This window comes from Salmo salar, chromosome 09 (genome assembly GCF_965601325.2).
Source record: "Salmo salar chromosome 09, fSalSal1, whole genome shotgun sequence".
NCBI classification, from domain to species: Eukaryota; Metazoa; Chordata; class Actinopteri; order Salmoniformes; family Salmonidae; genus Salmo; species Salmo salar.
In genome coordinates, this window is record NC_138299.1 from 3,674,774 (window position 1) to 3,693,408 (window position 18,635).

Below are 18,635 nucleotides of genomic sequence, written 5' to 3' on the forward strand. Positions count from 1 at the left end.
AGGCTGACTAACTGTTTCACGAGGGCAGCAAGAAGCCAAGGTAAGTTGCTAGCTAGCATTAAACTTCTCTTATAAAAAAACTATCAATCTTAACATAATCACTAGTTAACTACACATGGTTGATGATATTACTAGTTTATCTAGCTTGTCCTGCGTTGCATATAATCGATGCGGTGCCTGTTAATTTATCATTGAATCACAGCCTACTTCGCCAAACGGGTGATTTAACAAGCGCATTCGCGAAAAAAGCACCGTCGTTGCACCAATGTGTACCTAACCATAAACATCAACGCCTTTCTTAAAATCAATACACAAGTATATATTTTTAAACCTGTATATTTAGTTAATATTGCCTGCTAACATGAATTTTTAAACCTGTATATTTAGTTAATATTGCCTGCTAACATGAATTTCTTTTAACTAGGGAAATTGTGTCACTCTCTTGCGTTCTGTGCAACAGAGTCAGGGTATATGCAGCAGTTTGGGCCGCCTGGCTCGTTGCGAACTGTGTGAAGACCATTTCTTCCTAACAAAAACAGCCAACTTCGCCAAACCGGGGATGATTTAACAAAAGCACATTTGCGAAAAAAGCAAAATCGTTGCACGAATGCACCTAAACATCAATGCCTTTCTTAAAATCAATACACAGAAGTATCTTTTTTTAAACCTGCATATTTAGTTAAAAGAAATTCATGTTAGCAGGCAATATTAACTAGGCAAATTGTGTCACTTCTCTTGCGTTCATTGCATGCAGAGTCAGGGTATATGCAACAGTTTGGGCCGCCTGGCTCGTTGCGAACTAATTTGCCAGAATTTTACATAATTATGACATAACATTGAAGGTTGTGCAATGTAACAGCAATATTTAGACTTATGTATGCCACCCGTTAGATAAAATATGGAATGGTTCCGTATTTTACTGAAAGAATATACGTTTTGTTTTTCGAAATGTTAGTTTCCGGATTCGACCATATTAATGACCTAAGGATCGTATTTCTGTGTGTTATTATATTATAATTAAGTCTATGATTTGATAGCGCAGTCTGACTGAGCGGTGGTAGGCAGCAGCAGGCTCGTAAGCATTCATTCAAACAGCACTTTCCTGCGTTTGCCAGCAGCTCTTCGCAATGCTTCAAGCATTGCACTGTTTGACTTCAAGCCTATCAACTCCCGAGATTAGGCTGGCAATACTAAAGTACCTATTAGAACATCCAATAGTCAAAAGGTATATGAAATACAAATGGTATAGAGAGAAATAGCCCTATAATAACTACAACCTAAAACTTCTTACCTGGGAATATTGAAGACTCATGTTAAAAGGAACCACCAGCTTTCATATGTTCTCATGTTCTGAGCAAGGAACTTAAATGTTAGCTTTTTTACATGGCATATATTGCACTTTTACTTTCTTCTCCAACACTTTGTTTTTGCATTATTTAAACCAAATTGAACGTTTCATTATATATTTGAGACTAAATTGATTTTATTGATGTATTATACAGTATTAAGTTAAAATAAAAGTGTTCATTGTTCATTCAGTATTGTTTTGTCATTATTACAAATATATATAAATAAGTCGGCAGATTAATCAGTATCGGCTTTATTTGGTCCTCCATAAACGGTATCGGCGTTGAAAAATCATAATCGGTCGACCTCTAATGTATACTCAAACTGACTGGCTATCGTTCAGGCAAATGAGAAATTAGTGCACTCAGGCTATCCAGAAGGCCAAAGTTAGTTACTTTAACCTGTTGAGGACAGATGTTACGCTAGCGGAACCCCTAGCCAACAGCCAATGGCATCGCACGGCGCGAAATACAAAACCAACTAAAATACCACAATTCAATTTTCTCAAACAATCAACTATTTTACACCATTTTAAAGATAAGACTCTTGTTAATCTAACCACATTGTCCGATTTCAAAAAGGCTTTACAGCGAAAGCAAAACAGATTATGTTAGGAGAGTACATAGACACAAATAATCACACAGCCATTTTCCAAGCAAGCATACAGTGAAGGAAAAAAGTATTTGATCCCCTGCTGATTTTGTATGTTTTCCCACTTACAAAGAAATGATCAGTCTATAATTTTAATGGTAGGTTTATTTGAACAGTGAGAGACAGAATAACAACAACAAAAATCCAGAAAATGCATGTCAAAAATGATTTCCATTTTAATGAGGGAAATAAGTATTTGACCACTCTGCAAAACATGACTTAGTACTTGATGGCAAAACCCTTGTTGGCAATCACAGAGGTCAGACGTTTCTTGTAGTTGGCCACCAGGTTTGCACACATCTCAGGAGGGATTTTGTCCCACTCCTCTTTGCAGATCTTCTCCAAGTCATTAAGGTTTCGAGGCTGACCTTTGACAACTCGAACCTTCAGCTCCCTCCACAGATTTTCTATGGGATTAAGGTCTGGAGACTGGCTAGGCCACTCCAGGACCTTAATGTGCTTCTACTTGAGCTACTCCTTTGTTGCCTTGGCCGTGTGTTTTGGGTCATTGTCATGCTGGAATACCCATCCACGACCCATTTTCAATGCCCTGGCTGAGGGAAGGAGGTTCTCACCCAAGATTTGACAGTACATGGCCCCGTCAAATGATGCGGTGAAGTTGTCCTGTCCCCTTAGCAGAAAAACACCCCCAAAGCATAATGTTTCCAACTCCATGTTTGACGGTGGAGATGGTGTTCTTGGGGTCATAGGCAGCATTCCTCCTCCTCCAAACATGGCGAGTTAAGTTGATGCCAAAGAGCTCCATTTTGGTCTCATCTAACCACAACACTTTCCCCAGTTGTCCTCTGAGTCATTCAGATGTTCATTGGCAAACTTCAGTCGGGCATGTATATGTATTCTTGAGCAGGGGGACCTTGCGGGCGCTGCAGGATTTCAGTCCTTCACAGCGTAGTGTGTTACCAATAGTTTTCTTGGTGACAATGGTCCCAGCTGCCTTGAGATCATTGACAAGATCCTCCCGTGTAGTTCTGGGCTGATTCCTCACCGTTCTCATGATCATTGCAACCCCACGAGGTGAGATCTTGCATGGAGCCCCAGGCCAAGGGATATTGACAGTTCTTTTATGTTTCTTCCATTTGCGAATAATCACACCAAATGTTGTCACCTTCTCACCAAGCTGCTTGGCGATGGTCTTGTAGCCCATTCCAGCCTTGTGTAGGTCTACAATCTTGTCCCTGACATTCTTGGAGAGCTCTTTGGTCTTGGCCATGGTGGAGAGTTTGGAATCTGATTGATTGATTGCTTCTGTGGACATGTGTCTTTTTTACAGGTAACATGCTGCGGTTAGGAGCACTCCCTTTAAGAGTGTGTTCCTAATCTCAGCTCGTTACCTGTATAAAAGACACCTGGGAGCCAGAAATCTTTCTGATTGAGGGGGGTCAAATACTTATTTCCCTCATTAAAATGCAAATCAATTTCTGACATTTTTGACATGCGTTTTTCTGGATATTTTTGTTGTTATTCTGTCTCTCACTGTTCAAATAAACCTACAATTAAAATTATTGACTGATCCTTTCTTTATCAGTGGGCAAACGTACAAAATCAGCAGGGAATAAAATACTTTTTTCCCCCACTGTATGCTTGCTCGGAAAATGGCCGTGCGACTATTTGCGTCTATGCACTCTCCTAACATAATCTGTTGTTGCTTCATCAGCTGTAAAGCCTCCTTGAAATCGGACAATGTGGTATAGATTAACAAGCATGTTTCTTATCATTCAAGTTCATATTTATATCAAAAAACAGCTTTTTACCTTAGCATGTGATGTTCAGAACTAGCATACCCACCGAAAACTTCCGGTGAATTTACTAAATTACTCATGATAAACGTTCACAAAATACAGAACAATAATTTTAAGAATTATAGATACAGAACTCCTTTATGCAATCGCTATGTCTGATTTTAAAATAGCTTTTCGGCGAAAGCACATTTTGCAATATTCTGAGTACATAGCTTGGCCATCACGGCTAGCTATTTTGACATCCGCCAACTTCGGGGTCACCTAAACTCAGAATTACTATTAGAAAAATTGGATTACCTTTGCTGTTCTTCGTCAGAATGCACTCCAAGGACTTCTACTTCAACAACAAATGTTGTTTTGGTTCCAAATAATCCATAGTTATATCCAAATACCTCCGTTTTGTTCGTGCGTACAGGTCACTATCTGAAAGGTAACGCGCGAGCGCATTTCGTGACAAAAAATGTCAAAATATTCCATTACCGTACTTAGAAGCATGTCAAACGCTGTTTAAAATAGATTTTTATGCTATTTTTCTCGTAAAATAGCGATAATATTCCAACCGGGCAACGTTGTATTCATTCAAAGAGAGAAAGAAAAACATGGCGAGTTCTCGTGACCGCGCATCTCCAGTCTCACTGTCCCCAGGCTGACCACTTACAAACTCTGCTCCTATACTTTGCCCAGAGACAGCAGACACCCCATTCCACTTTCTGGCGGCTTTAGAGAGCCAATGGAAGCCTTAGAAAGTGTCACGTAACAGCACAGCTGCTGTAATTTCGATAGAGATGTAACAGAAGGACAACAAATTGTCAGACAGGTCACTTCCTGCATGGAATCTTCTCAGGTTTTGGCCTGCCATATGAGTTCTGTTATACTCACAGACACCATTCAAACAGTTTTAGAAACTTTAGAGTATTTTCTATCCAAATCTACTAATTATATGCATATTCTAGTTTCTGGGCAGGAGTAGTAACCAGATTAAATCTGGTACGTTTTTTTATCCGGCCGTGAAAATACTGCCCCCTATCCATAACAAGTTAAGAACAAATTATTATTTACAATGACCATTTCTTGGCCTTCTACAGTCTCTTTATTGAAAACTGAGGATCTCTGCTGTAACGTGACACTTCCTACGGCTCCCATAGGCTCTCAGAAGGCGGCAGAACGGGGAATGATGACTTTGCAGGCCATGGCTGAAAAACAGTAGCGCATTTGGATAGTGGTCGATCTAAGAACAATGAGACTGGGGGCGCGTGCACAAGCCGACACCATGTTTTTATTTTTTCGTCTTTGAACGAAAACAGGGTTTCCCGGTCGGAATATTATCGCTTTTTTACGAGAAAAATCGCATAAAAATTGATTTTAAACAGTGTTTGACATGCTTCGAAGTACGGTAATGGAATATTTTGAATTTTTTTGTCACGAAACGCGCCGGGCGCGTCACCCTTCGGATAGTGTCTTGAACGCACAACAAAACGCAGCTATTTGGATATAACTATGGATTATTTGGAACCAAACCAACATTTGTTATTGAAGTAGAAGTCCTGGGAGTGCATTCTGACGAAGAACAGCAAAGGTAATTACATTTTTCTTATAGTAAATCTGAGTTTGGTGAGGGCTAAACTTGGTGGGTGTCAAAATAGCTAGCCCGTGATGGCGAGCTATCTACTCAGAATATTGCAAAATGTGCTTTCACTGAAAAGCTATTTTAAAATCGGACATAGCGATTGCATAAAGGAGTTTTGTATCTATAATTCTTAAAATAATTGTTATGTTTTTTGTCAACGTTTATCGGGGTCCCGGAGCGGGGTAGCAGTTCTGACGTCCAGCAATGTAGCTGTTTTTTGATATAAATATGAACTTGATTGAACAAAACATGCATGTATTGTATAACATAATGTCCTATGAGTGTCATCTGATGAAGATCATCAAAGGTTAGTGCTGCATTTAGCTGTGGTTTTGTTTTTTTGTGACATATGCTAGCTTGAAAAATGGGTGTCTGATTATTTCTGGCTGGGTACTCTGCTGACATAATCTAATGTTTTGCTTTCGCTGTAAAGCCTTTTTGAAATCGGACAGTGTGGTTAGATAAAGGAGAGTCTTGTCTTTAAAATGGTGTAAAATAGTCATATGTTTGAAAAATGGAAGTTTTCGGATTTTCGAGGACTTTGTATTTCGCGCCACGCCCATCATTGGATATTGGAGCAGGTGTTCCGCTAGCGGAACGTCTAGATGTAAGAGGTTTTAACTGACTTGCCTAGTTAAATAATGGTTAAATAAATTAAATAAAAATACTGTACTATTTACACCATACATTTTCCCTGACACCCAAAAGTACTCGTTACATTTTTACAGGAAAATTTGCCAATTCACACACTTATCAAGAGAACATCCCTACTGTATCTGATCTGGCAAACTCACTAAACACAAATGCTTCGTTTGTAAATTATGTCTGAGTGTTGGAGTGTGCCCCTGGCTATCCGTCAATAATATATCAAAAAAGAAAATTGTGCAGTCTGGTTCAATATAAGGAATTTCAAATGATTTATACTTTTACTCAAGTATGACAATTTAGTACTTTTTCCATCACTGGATGTGGCTGGTGGTTATAGCATTACTTTCACATGACCCATCAATTTAGACAAGTGTGTCTGGGTAAGTGTCATCTAATATTTATAAAATATTTTTATCTGGACACTCTGTTAACCTGGAATATTTACTTATTATAGGCTACTTCCACTTTTAGTCTTCACTACACTACTCAATGTTGGCTTAAGAGGTTGGTTTAAGAGGGTGTGAACAATGCTGAATGGGTGTAGACAAAGGATTGGTCTCAAGTAGGTACCAAAACATTCAAAGGCCCTTTTCTCAAAAGTTTATAAGTGAGTATATAAGTGTATCAACTTTCAAAGCATAATTACTTTCCCATTGTTTCAACAAAAAAAAAAAATGCTGTGTATGATATACCATTTTGTAGCTCTGAGTCTACTTTTATCCAATGTAAACAAACCAATTTCAAATGTTGCTACATAAGACCGAATCCAGGTGAGTCACATTTTTAAGTTATACATTGTTTACAGCGACTCTGAACAACAACCTAATGGAGGCATATAACCTATTTTAGGTTATTATATAGTAAGACAGTAGTTGTACCAGCTCATTTATAAGTTATATTCCTCAAGAATCAATGGGTAGGCTAGAAATTGAAAATCAGAAAATATCCCAGAATGTGTTCTAAAAGTTTCGGAGGCATTCGTCATAGTGCAACAAATAACAAACCAATAGAAATGTCTAGCAGACAGCAGCAAAATATTGGTAGCCGAAGAGCATTGATTACCTGGCAGAAACACCCGTGGGCGGCAGAGCTCGAGCTTGACACCTGGAGGTAATACATCGAAAGAACACCCAGAAAAACATACCGCTTCATTTCGTTGCAAATATAGTTGTAATTCAACACCTGTAAAAGTTTTAAAAGTGATTGAAGCCAAACGTTGCCGTTAATTCGGAGGACTGCTACAGTCACACCGAGGTACGGGTATGTATGATTCATCCCATGCTCATGAGCAGAGATGTTTTATATAATGACGAGAAACTCATGTCTCCGCCCTAACAATGGGAGTCATTGTCCCAATGGCTGAAAGGCACACTACAAGCTTAGGTCCAAAAATAAGCCCATTAGAATCGCATTGGGTTGATTTTGGACAGATTTTTGGCTAGAATGAAATGTCTCGCTTCGCCTCTTCCGCTCTGTTATGAACAATTGACAGCGTTTGGTAGACGCTTTTAGCATTGGTTGTCCGTGGACGTTTTAATATTCACTGCATGCAATGGAAAAGGCTCACCTGAACATATATTCAGCAATCTCAGTTTATCTGACATTGTTTAAACTATTGTGGATCAAATGGTCACGTAATTCACGTAGTCGAGTGAGGCAACCGGAAGCGTGCTTGCCTCACTCGACTACGTGAATTACGTGACCATTTGTGTAGGCGTTATATGTTCCGTAATATTCAACTGACAAGGCAATATAGTGATTATTGGAATAATCAAACTGCTAGGGGGGGAGAGTGGACTACTGTACGTAGAAATATCAGCGCAAACGTCTTTGAAAGATGGTTGTGGAGAAACAATGTGAGTTACAGCGCTAACTGATATGGAAGGTTGAGTGGGTACGTATGTGCGTGCGCAATCGCGAAAAGGTCAAATGTTGTGATAGTATGCTGCTAAAATTGCTTAATTGTTTTGGTTGGCTCAGCATTGTAATTCGTTGGTATTGCTAGGTAGCAAGCTAACCGTATGCCAATAGCAGCGAAGTAAACTAGTTATCTAGATTACATTAAATTCGACTGCATTGTGGCTAGCTCTCGCTAACATTAGCTAGCCAATCTCAACTCAAGTCTATCGTAAATCATGTTGTTTAGTTGGCGTGGCTAGTTAGCTGTTTTAGATACTGACCAGGCCACTTCGTGTTTCTAGCTAAACTAGGTAGCTAACCAGCTATCGCAAACAAGGGGCTCAATAACTCAATTTTCCCACATTGTTACGTTACAGCCTCATTCTAAAATGGATTTAAAAAAATGTTTAAAATCCTAAACAATAGTTATGACATTTTTGCAAAAAGTATTCAGACCATTTGCTTTGAGACTCGAAATTGAGCCCGGGTGCGTCCTGTTTCCATTGAGCTCAGGTGCATCCTGTTTCCATTGATCATCCACCAGATGTTTCTACAACTTGATTGGAGTCCACCTGTGGTAAATTCAATTGATTAGACATGATTTGGAAAGGCACATACCTGTCTATATTAGAGGTCGACCGATTATGATTTTTCAACGCCGATACCGATTATTGGAGGACCAAAAAAGCAGATAATGATTAATCTGCCGATTTATTATGATTTTTTTTTTATATGTGTGTGTGTGTGTGTGTGTGTGTGTGTGTGTGTGTATATATATATATATATATATATATATATACGTACACACACACACACAGCTCTGAATTGACAACGATACTGAAGAGTCTGCTTAGGAGACAAATACTCTCAACTGTTTGAATAATAAAAATAGAGTTTAAGTTACCTGTGATGAATGCTGAAAACAAAAACTGTAATTTATATATGCAGGAAATCCTATTTTAATAACGGGCATGGTAAGAATTGACTACCAAAGTGCGAGTCATAATTCCCATGACACCTAGCAAAATCTGAAAAGCGGTTCCTTAATTTATTCCATAGAATATTTTTAGATTAACTTAAAATAAGGTCTGTGTTTGGTTTAGGCTTACACCACCTTGCCAATTTTATAACTGTGTAGATATCCATAGGATATAACTCTGATCAATATAAGCGAAGATCATTTTTTTTGTAGAGTGGATTTATGAAAATATGTTGACAAACGTTACCTAGTGAGATTTACACGGGAATCAAAACGCCGAGGCGGTTTAAGCACAAAACACAGACCTTATTTGAAGTAGATCAAGACATTCTCTATGGAAGACATGAACGGTAAAATAACGAAGGAACCCCTTTCAAGTTCAGCCGCAAGTTATTACAGGAATTATGACGCGTCGACTACTTCTCTCTAAACCATATACCTTTGACTATTACGAGCCTGCTGCTGCCTACCACCGCTCAGTCAGACTGCTCTATCAAATATCAAATCATAGACTTAACTATAATATAATAAACCTTAGGTCATTAATATGGTCAAATCCGGAAACTATCATCTCGAAAACATTATTCTTTCAGTGACATACAGAACCGTTCCGTATTTTATCTAACGGGTGGCATCCATAAGTCTAAATATTCCTGTTACATCGCACAACCTACAATGTTATTTCATATTTCCGTAAAATTCAGGCAAATTAGTTCGCAACGAGCCAGATTCTGTATACCCTGATTCTGCGTGCAACGAACGCAAGAGAACTGACACAATTTCACCTGGTTAATATTGCCTGCTAACCTGGATTTCTTTTAGCTAAATATGCAGGTTTAAAATATATATACTTCTGTGTATTGATTTTAAGAGAGGCATTGATGTTTATGGTTAGGTACAGTCGTGCAACGATTGTGCTTTTTTTCGGAAATGCGCTTTTGTTAAATCATCCCCGTTTGGCGAAGTCTGATGTCTTTGTTAGGAAGAAATAGTCTTCACAGTTCGCAACAAGCCAGGCGGCCCAAACTGCTGCATATACCCTGACTCTGTTTGCAAGAGAAGTGACACATTTTCCCTAGTTAAAAGAAATTAATGTTAGCAGGCAATATTAACTAAATATGCAGGTTTAAAAATATATACTTGTGTATTGATTTTAAGAAAGACATTGATGTTTATGGTTAGGTACACGTCGGAGCAAAGACAGTCCTTTTTTGCGAAGGCGCACCACATCGATTATATGCAAAGCAGGACAGGCTTGATAAACTAGTAATATCATCAACCATGTGTAGTTAACTAGTGTTTATGATTGATTGATTGTTTTTTTATAAGATAAGTTTAATGCTAGCTAGCAACTTACCTTGGCAACGTAAAGCAGGTGGTTAGAGCGTTGGGCTAGTTAACGTAAGGTTGCATCCCCAAGCTGACAAGGTAGAAATCTGTCGTTCTGCCCCTGAACAAGGCAGTTAACTCACCGTTCCTAGGCCATCATTGAAAATAAGAATGTGTTCTTTAACTGACTTGCCTAGTTAAATAAAGGTTTAAAAAAAAAAAAAGAAAACCCGAAACCCCCCCCCCCCAAAAAAAATCAGCAAATCGGTGGCCAAAAATACCAATTACCGATTGTTATGAAAACTTGAAATGGGCCATTCCGATTAATCGGTCGACTTCTAGTCTATATAAGGTCCCACAAGTTGACAGTGCATGTCAGAGCAAAAACCAAGCCATGAGGTCAATGGAATTGTCTGTAGAGCTCAGAGAGAGGATTGTGTCGAGGCACAGGTCAGGGGAAGGGTACGAAAAAATGTCTTCAGCATTGAAGGTCCCCAAGAACACAGTGGCCTCCGTCATTCTTAAATTTAAGAAGTTTGGAACCACGAAGACTCTTCCTAGAGCTGGCTGCCCGGCCAAAATGAGTAATCGGGGGAGAAGGGCCTTGGTCAGGGAGGTGACCAAGAACCCGATGGTCACTCTGACAGAGCTACAGAGTTCCTCTGTGGAGATGGGAGAGCCTTACAGAAGGACAATCAGGCCTTAATGGTAGAGTGGCCAGACGGGAAGCCACTCCTCAGTAAAAGGCACATGACCGCTGGCTTGGAGGCTGCCAAAAGGCACCTAAAGACAGACCATGAGAAACCAGATTCTCTGGTCTGAAGAAACCAATATTGAACTCTTTTTGCCTGTGAATGCCAAGTGTCACGTCTGGAGGAAACCTGGCACCATCCCTACGGTAAAACATGGTGGTGGCAACATCTTGCTGTGGGGATGTTTTTCAGTGGCAGGGACTGGGAGACTAGTCGGGGTCGAGGGAAAGATTTAATGGAGCGAAGTACAGAGATCATTGGTGAAAACCTGCTCCGGAGTGCTCAGGACCTCAGACTGGGGTGAAGGTGCACCTTCTAACAGGACAACGACCCTAAGTCACAGCCAAGACAACGCAGGAGGGGCTTCGGGACAATTCTCTGAATGTCCTTACATTTACATTTAAGTCATTTAGCAGACACTCTTATCCAGAGCGACTTACAAATTGGTGCATTCACCTTATGATATCCAGTGGAACAACCACTTTACAATAGTGCATCTAGATCTTTTGTGGGGGGGGGGGGGGGGGGGGTTAGAAGGATTACTTTATCCTATCCCAGGTATTCCTTAAAGAGGTGGGGTTTCAGGTGTCTCCGGAAGGTGGTGATTGACTCCACTGTCCTGGCGTCGTGAGGGAGCTTGTTCCACCATAGGGGTGCCAGAGCAGCGAACAGTTTTGACTGGGCTGAGCGGGAACTGTGCTTCCTCAGAGGTAGGGGGGCCAGCAGGCCAGAGGTGGATGAGCGCAGTGCCCTCGTTTGGGTGTAGGGACTGATCAGAACCTGAAGGTACGGAGGTGCCGTTCCCCTCACGGCTCCGTAGGCAAGCACCATGGTCTTGTAGCGGATGTGAGCTTCAACTGGAAGCCAGTGGAGAGAGTGGAGGAGCGGGGTGACGTGAGAGAACTTGGGAAGCTTGAACACCAGACGGGCTGCGGCGTTCTGGATGAGTTGTAGGGGTTTAATGGCACAGGCAGGGAGCCCAGCCAACAGCGAGTTGCAGTAATCCAGACGGGAGATGACAAGTGCCTGGATTAGGACCTGCGCCGCTTCCTGTGTGAGGCAGGGTCGTACTCTGCGAATGTTGTAGAGCATGAACCTACAGGATCGGGTCACTGCCTTGATGTTAGTGGAGAACGACAGGGTGTTGTCCAGGGTCACGCCAAGGTTCTTAGCACTCTGGGAGGAGGACACAATGGAGTTGTCAACCGTGATGGCGAGATCATGGAACGGGCAGTCCTTCCCCGGGAGGAAAAGCAGCTCCGTCTTGCCGAGGTTCAGCTTGAGGGGGTGATCCGTCATCCACACTGATATGTCTGCCAGACATGCAGAGATGCGATACGCCACCTGGTTATCAGAAGGGGGAAAGGAGAAGATTAATTGAGTGTCGTCTGCATAGCAATGATAGGAGAGATCATGTGAGGATATGACAGAGCCAAGTGACTTGGTGTGTAGCGAGAATAGGAGAGGGCCTAGAACAGAGCCCTGGGGGACACCAGTGGTGAGAGCACGTGGTGCGGAGACAGATTCTCGCCACGCCACCTGGTAGGAGCGACCTGTCAGGTTGGACGCAATCCAAGCGTGGGCCGCGCCGGAGACGCCCAACTCGGAGAGGGTGGAGAGGAGGATCTGGTGGTTCACAGTATCAAAGGCAGCAGATAGGTCTAGAAGGATGAGAGCAGAGGAGAGAGAGTTAGCTTTAGCAGTGCGGAGAGCCCCCGTGACACAGAGAAGAGCAGTCTCAGTTGAATGACCAGTCTTGAAACCTGATTTGGATCAAGAAGGTCATTCTGAGAGAGATAGCAGGAGAGCTGGCCAAGGACGGCACGTTCAAGAGTTTTGGAGAGAAAAGATTGAAGGGATACTGGTCTGTAGTTGTTGACATCGGAGGGATCGAGTGTAGGTTTTTTCAGAAGGGGTGCAACTCTCGCTCTCTTGAAGACGGAAGGGACGTTGCCAGCGGTCAAGGATGAGTTGATGAGCGAGGTGAGGTAGGGGAGAAGGTCTCCGGAAATGGTCTGGAGAAGAGAGGAGGGGATAGGGTCAAGCGGGCAGGTTGTTGGGCGGCCGGCCGTCACAAGACGCGAGATTTCATCTGGAGAGAGGGGGGAGAAAGAGGTCAAAGCACAGGGTAGGGCAGTGTGAGCAGGACCAGCGGTGTCGTTTGACTTAACAAACGAGGATCGGATGTCATCGACCTTTTCAAAATGGTTGACGAAGTCATCCGCAGAAAGGGAGGGGGGGGGGGAGGGGGAGGAGGATTCAGGAGGGAGGAGAAGGTGGCAAAGAGCTTCCTAGGCAGATGCTTGGAATTTAGAGTGGTAGAAAGTGGCTTTAGCAGCAGAAACAGAAGAGGAAAATGTAGAGAGGAGTGAGTGAAAGGATGCCAGGTCCGCAGGGAGGCGAGTTTTCCTCCATTTCCGCTCGGCTGCCCGGAGCCCTGTTCTGTGAGCTCGCAATGAGTCGTCGAGCCACGGAGCAGGAGGGGAGGACCGAGCCGGCCTGGAGGATAGGGGACATAGAGAGTCAAAGGATGCAGAAAGGGAGGAGAGGAGGGTTGAGGAGGCAGAATCAGGAGATAGGTTGGAGAAGGTTTGAGCAGAGGGAAGAGATGATAGGATGGGGGGAGAGAGCGGGAGAGAGAGAGCGAAGGTTGCGACGGCGCAATACCATCCGAGTAGGGGCAGAGTGAGAAGTGTTGGAGGAGAGCGAGAGGGAAAAGGATACAAGGTAGTGGTCGGAGACTTGGAGGGGAGTTGCAATGAGATTAGTGGAAGAACAGCATCTAGTAAAGATGAGGTCAAGCGTATTGCCTGCCTTGTGAGTAGGGGGGGAAGGTGAGAGGGTGAGGTCAAAAGAGGAGAGGAGTGGAAGGAAGGAGGCAGAGAGGAATGAGTCAAAGGTAGACGTGGGGAGGTTAAAGTCACCCAGAACTGTGAGAGGTGAGCCATCCTCGGTAAAGGAACTTATCAAGGCGTCAAGCTCATTGATGAACTCTCCAAGGGAACCTGGAGGGCGATAAATGATAAGGATGTTAAGCTTGAAAGGGCTGGTAACTGTGACAGCATGGAATTCAAAGGAGGCGATAGATGGGTCAGGGGAGAAAGAGAGAATGTCCACTTGGGAGAGATGAGGATTCCAGTGCCACCACCCCGCTGGCCAGATGCTCTCAGGGTGTGCGAGAACACGTGGCCAAGCCAGATCCCGGTCTTGAACCTGATTGAACATCTCTGTAGATACCTGAAAACATCCCCTGTGCAGCAACGCTACCCATCCAACCTGACAGAGCTTGACGATCTGCAGAGAAGAATGGGATAAAATCCCCAAATACAGGTGTACCAAGCTTGTCGCATCATACCCAAGATGGCTCAAGGCTGTCATCGCTGCCAAAGGTGCTAAAAGAAACTACAGAGTAAAGGGTCTGTATACTTATGTAAATGTGTTTTTTATTTTCACTTTAGAAAAAGGCTGTAATGTCACAAAATGTGGAAAAAGTCCATGGGTCTGAATACTTTCCAAAGGCACTGTGTATACACTATACTTCTTAAAATACTTTCCTATCACTCTCTCTCTTTGGGACTGTGTGGTGGACCGTTGTGATGACACTGTAGACATGTCACCTGTGCACCAGGTAGTCAATAGAAGCTGTCCCTATGGTGACACGGGCTGGAGAACATCCTGCGTTGGCTGCAGACAGGCCTGAGGGACAACCAGACCTCACAGGACAAACCCTCACAGCCAAGGTGAGCACTACAATAGGCCAGGGTAACAGGACAGGAAGGTGAATTATCTTAAGGGAGAAAAAAAAAAGTGGGGGAAACCCTTTTTGGTGCTAGGCAGAACCCTTTGAAAATGGTTCTACCTAGAACCCTCTATGTAGGGTTATTCATATAAGCCTCTGTATATGGTTCTATGAAGGGTTTTACTGAGAACCATTTGATCTTTGGAGGGTTCTTCCTAGAACATGTAACGAGTGCAATAAGTCCAACTACTAACAGATTGGATTAGTTTAGAAAAATGTTTTTTGTGTAGCATAAGATGTACACTGATTAGTTGATACATGTAAAAATAGATTAAAACAAACAATTCTGAAAGTCACCCTGCAATAGAGAATGCTGGTGATATGGTTCTATGTAGAACCCTTCTTGCCTTTCAAAGAACCCTTTCTTCCAGAAAGTGTGCTTCAGATCAAAATGGTTCATTTTGCTAGCCTGATCCCAGATCCGTTTATGCTGTTTTGCCAAGTCCTACTGTATAATTGTCATGCCATGTTACCATAGTAGTTGGCTATCAGGCACAAATACAGTTGATTCGTATTCAGACGCCTCGACTTTTTCCACATTTTGTTGCGTTACAGCCTTATTTGAATATTGATTAAATCGTTTTTTTTCCCCCTCATCAATCTACACAATCACAAAGCAAAAACGGTTAAATTTGTGCAAAAAAATATGTATTTACATACCGTAATTTCCGGACTGTAAGCCGCAACTTTTTTTTCCACGCTTTGAACCTCGCAGCTTAAACAATGACGCGGCTAATATATCGATTTTGAAATGAAAGTGACGAGAGTGACAATGAAAGCGATCCAATATTGGATGAAGCAATTCTGAGGCTATTCAACTCCGACACCGAAGGAGATGACTTCAGTGGTTTCAGTGCACAGGAGGAGGAAGATAGTGACCATGACTTTCTTGGTAGGCTACTGTTTACTGCTAATTAAAAAAAAATTGTTACAAGCCGTGTTTCGTTAAAGCCTATTTATTTTTGTTACAAGACGTGTTTCGTTAAAGCCTGTGTAAAGTTCATTTGTTTCAATGTACCGGTAGGCACATGTGGCTTATAGACATGTGCGGCTTATTTATGTTCAAAATAAAAAATGTTTTTAAATTCAGTGGGTGTGGGTTATGTTCAGGTGCGCTCAATAGTCTGGAAATTACGGTAGGTATACAGACCCTTTACTCAGTATTTTGTTATAGCACCTTTGGCAGCGATTACAGCCTCGATCTTTCTTGTGTATAAAGCTACAAGCTTGGCACACCTGTATTTGGGGAGTTTCTTGCATCCTTCTCTGCAGATCCTCTCAAGCTGTCTGGTTGGATGGGAAGCGTTGCTGCACAGCTATTTTCAGGTCTCTCAGAGATGTTTGATTGGGTTCAAGTCCGGGCTCTGGCTGGGCCACTCAAGGACATTGAGACTTGTCCCGAAGCCACTCCTGCATTGTCTTGGCTGTGTGCCTAGGTCGTTGTTCTGTTGGAAGGTGAACCTTCGCCGCAGTTGGCGGTCATGAGTGCTCTGGAGCAGGTTTTCATCAACGATCTTGTTTCTCATTGTCTAAGTACTTTTAGATGCCTTTTGGCAAACCCCAAGCGGGCTGTCATGTGGTTTTTACTGAGGAGTGACTTCTGCCTGGCCACTCTACCATAAAGGCCTGATTGGTGGAGTGCTGCAGAGATGTTTGTCCTTCAGTAAGGCTCTCCCATCTCCACAGAGGAACTCTGAAGCTCTGTCAGTGACCATCGGGTTCTTGGTCACCTCCCTGACCAAGGCCCTTCTCCCCTGATTCCTCAGTTTGGCCTGGGTGGACAGCTCTAGTAATAGTATTGGTGGCTCTAAATTTCTTCCATTTAAGAATGATGGAGGCCACTGTGTTCTTGGGGACCTTCAATACTGCAGACATGTTTTGGTACCCTTCCACAGATCTGTGCCTCGACACAATCCTGTCTCTGAGCTCTACAGACAATTCCATCGACCTGATTGCTTGGTTTTTACTCTGACATGCACTGTCAACTGTGGGACCTTATATAGACAGGTGTGTGCCTTTCCAAATCATGTCCAGTCAATTACATTTACCACAGGTGGACTCCAATCAGGTTGTAGAAACATCTCAAGGATGATCAATGGAAATAGGATATACCTGAGCTAAATTGAGGCTCATAACAAAGGGTCTGAATACTTATATAAATACTTTATCTGTTAAGTTTTTTTTTATACATTTGCAAAAAATTCTGATCCCGTTTTTGCTTTGTCATTACGGGGTATTGTGTGTGTGTGTGTGTAGATTATTTTCTCTCAATTTAATCAATTTTAGAATAAGGCTGTACCATAACAATGTGGGTAAGGGATCTGAATACTTTCTAACTGCATAGTGTATATAAATCTAATGAAATTGTATTGGTCACAAACATATTTAGCAGATTTTGTTGCAAAATGCTTGTGTTCCTAGCTCCAACAGTGCAGTAGTATCTAAAAACGATTCACAACAATGCACAATCTAAAAATGGAAGAATGGCATTAAGAAATATATAAATATTAGATCGAGAAATATCAGAGTGGCATTGACTAAAATACATTAGAATAGAATACAGTATATACATGAGATGAGTAAAGCGGTATGTAAACATTTATTCAAGTGACCAGTGATTCTATGTATATAGGGGGTGTTCCCTTTATCCCATACATCCTGCATGTTGATTCATGGCCTTGTAAATACTAAAATAATGTTTGGCTTTTAAATTCTTTCTGTTCTGACTCTTCATGTGAAAGGCTATAGGCCTAATGGAATGGATGAACAGCCATGTAAATGCCTATTATTAAATGCCTTATTCTTATGTCTTTCCAAATCCATTTTGATTACAATATCCCTGAGATGAATGTTGTATAATGTTATGGTTCTTACAGCAATGTAACTTGCACTTTGTTTTCAGGTTTGAATGACAGTGTATTCCCCTAAACTTATTTCAATAAAGTTGTTACTTGTTTATGTAAGACGAATTACCATTTGTAATTTGTTTTGGTGCAGATGTGTTAAATATACAACCCATATAAGTGTCTGTTCATGGAACAATACATCAGCCACTTAAACAGCTGTAAATTATTTTCTACCACATTTTTATTCAAGAGCATATACCATATACACATCTTTGCTGTCTTTAAAAAGTGTAATTACATTCACATGTTAAGGGTACATTTTTGCTGTATAGAGCAAATATTTCAAGAGTCTTAATAAGAATACAATTTGGATAGAGCCACAGAAAAACCTCAAATTACAGAATAAGACCAGTACGATATATCAAGAACTCTTGACCAGACACCTTCAAATCAAATTTTATTGGTCACATACACATGGTTAGCAGATGTTATTGCGAGTGTAGCGAAATGCTTCTAGTTCTGACAGTGCAGTAATATCTAACAATTCCACAACTACCTAATACACACATCTAATGGAATATATGGATGAGCAATGACTGAGCGGCGTCGGTAAGATGCAATAAATGGTATAAAATACAGTTGAGATGAGTTATGAACATTAGTGGCCAATGATTTCATGTATGTAGGCAGCAGCCCCTGTGTTTAGTGATGGCTGTTTAACAGTGATGGCCTTGAGAGAGCTGGTTTTCAATCTCTCTGTCCCAGCTTTGATGCACCTGTACTGACCTCGCCTTCTGGATGGTAGCAGGGTGAACAGGCAGTGGCTCAGGTAGGGTCATCAAGGACAACCACCCATGTTGCAAGATTGATGTAATTCTTTCCATGTCAGCAAGTTCCCCGCATAGACCTAACCACATCTTTTGAGGGTGCATGTTAATTTTTCCAGCATTTTGTTACACATTTCATTGCTGCTGCTTAATAAAGAATCTATCAATTTA

At 41.8% G+C, this 18,635-nt stretch overlaps 1 protein-coding gene and 1 long non-coding RNA gene across 2 annotated transcripts in view; one reads left to right on the plus strand and one right to left on the minus strand.

Annotated features, from left to right (window-relative positions):
* The window catches only part of ero1a (endoplasmic reticulum oxidoreductase 1 alpha), a 28,302-nt gene extending 20,817 nt beyond the window's left edge, over positions 1-7,485 (minus strand). Inside the window, exon 1 of the mRNA XM_082955603.1 lies at positions 7,096-7,485. Within this exon, the coding sequence (XP_082811729.1) occupies positions 7,096-7,308 (213 nt within the window). The 5' untranslated portion in view covers positions 7,309-7,485. The remainder of the gene's footprint in view (positions 1-7,095) is intronic.
* Positions 7,486-7,728: 243 nt separating this feature from the next.
* On the plus strand, positions 7,729-17,900 carry LOC145857989 (uncharacterized). The gene is made up of 2 exons (XR_014378691.1): positions 7,729-7,889; positions 14,621-17,900. It is a non-coding gene; the product is annotated as an uncharacterized LOC145857989 (long non-coding RNA).
* Positions 17,901-18,635: the final 735 nt, after the last annotated feature.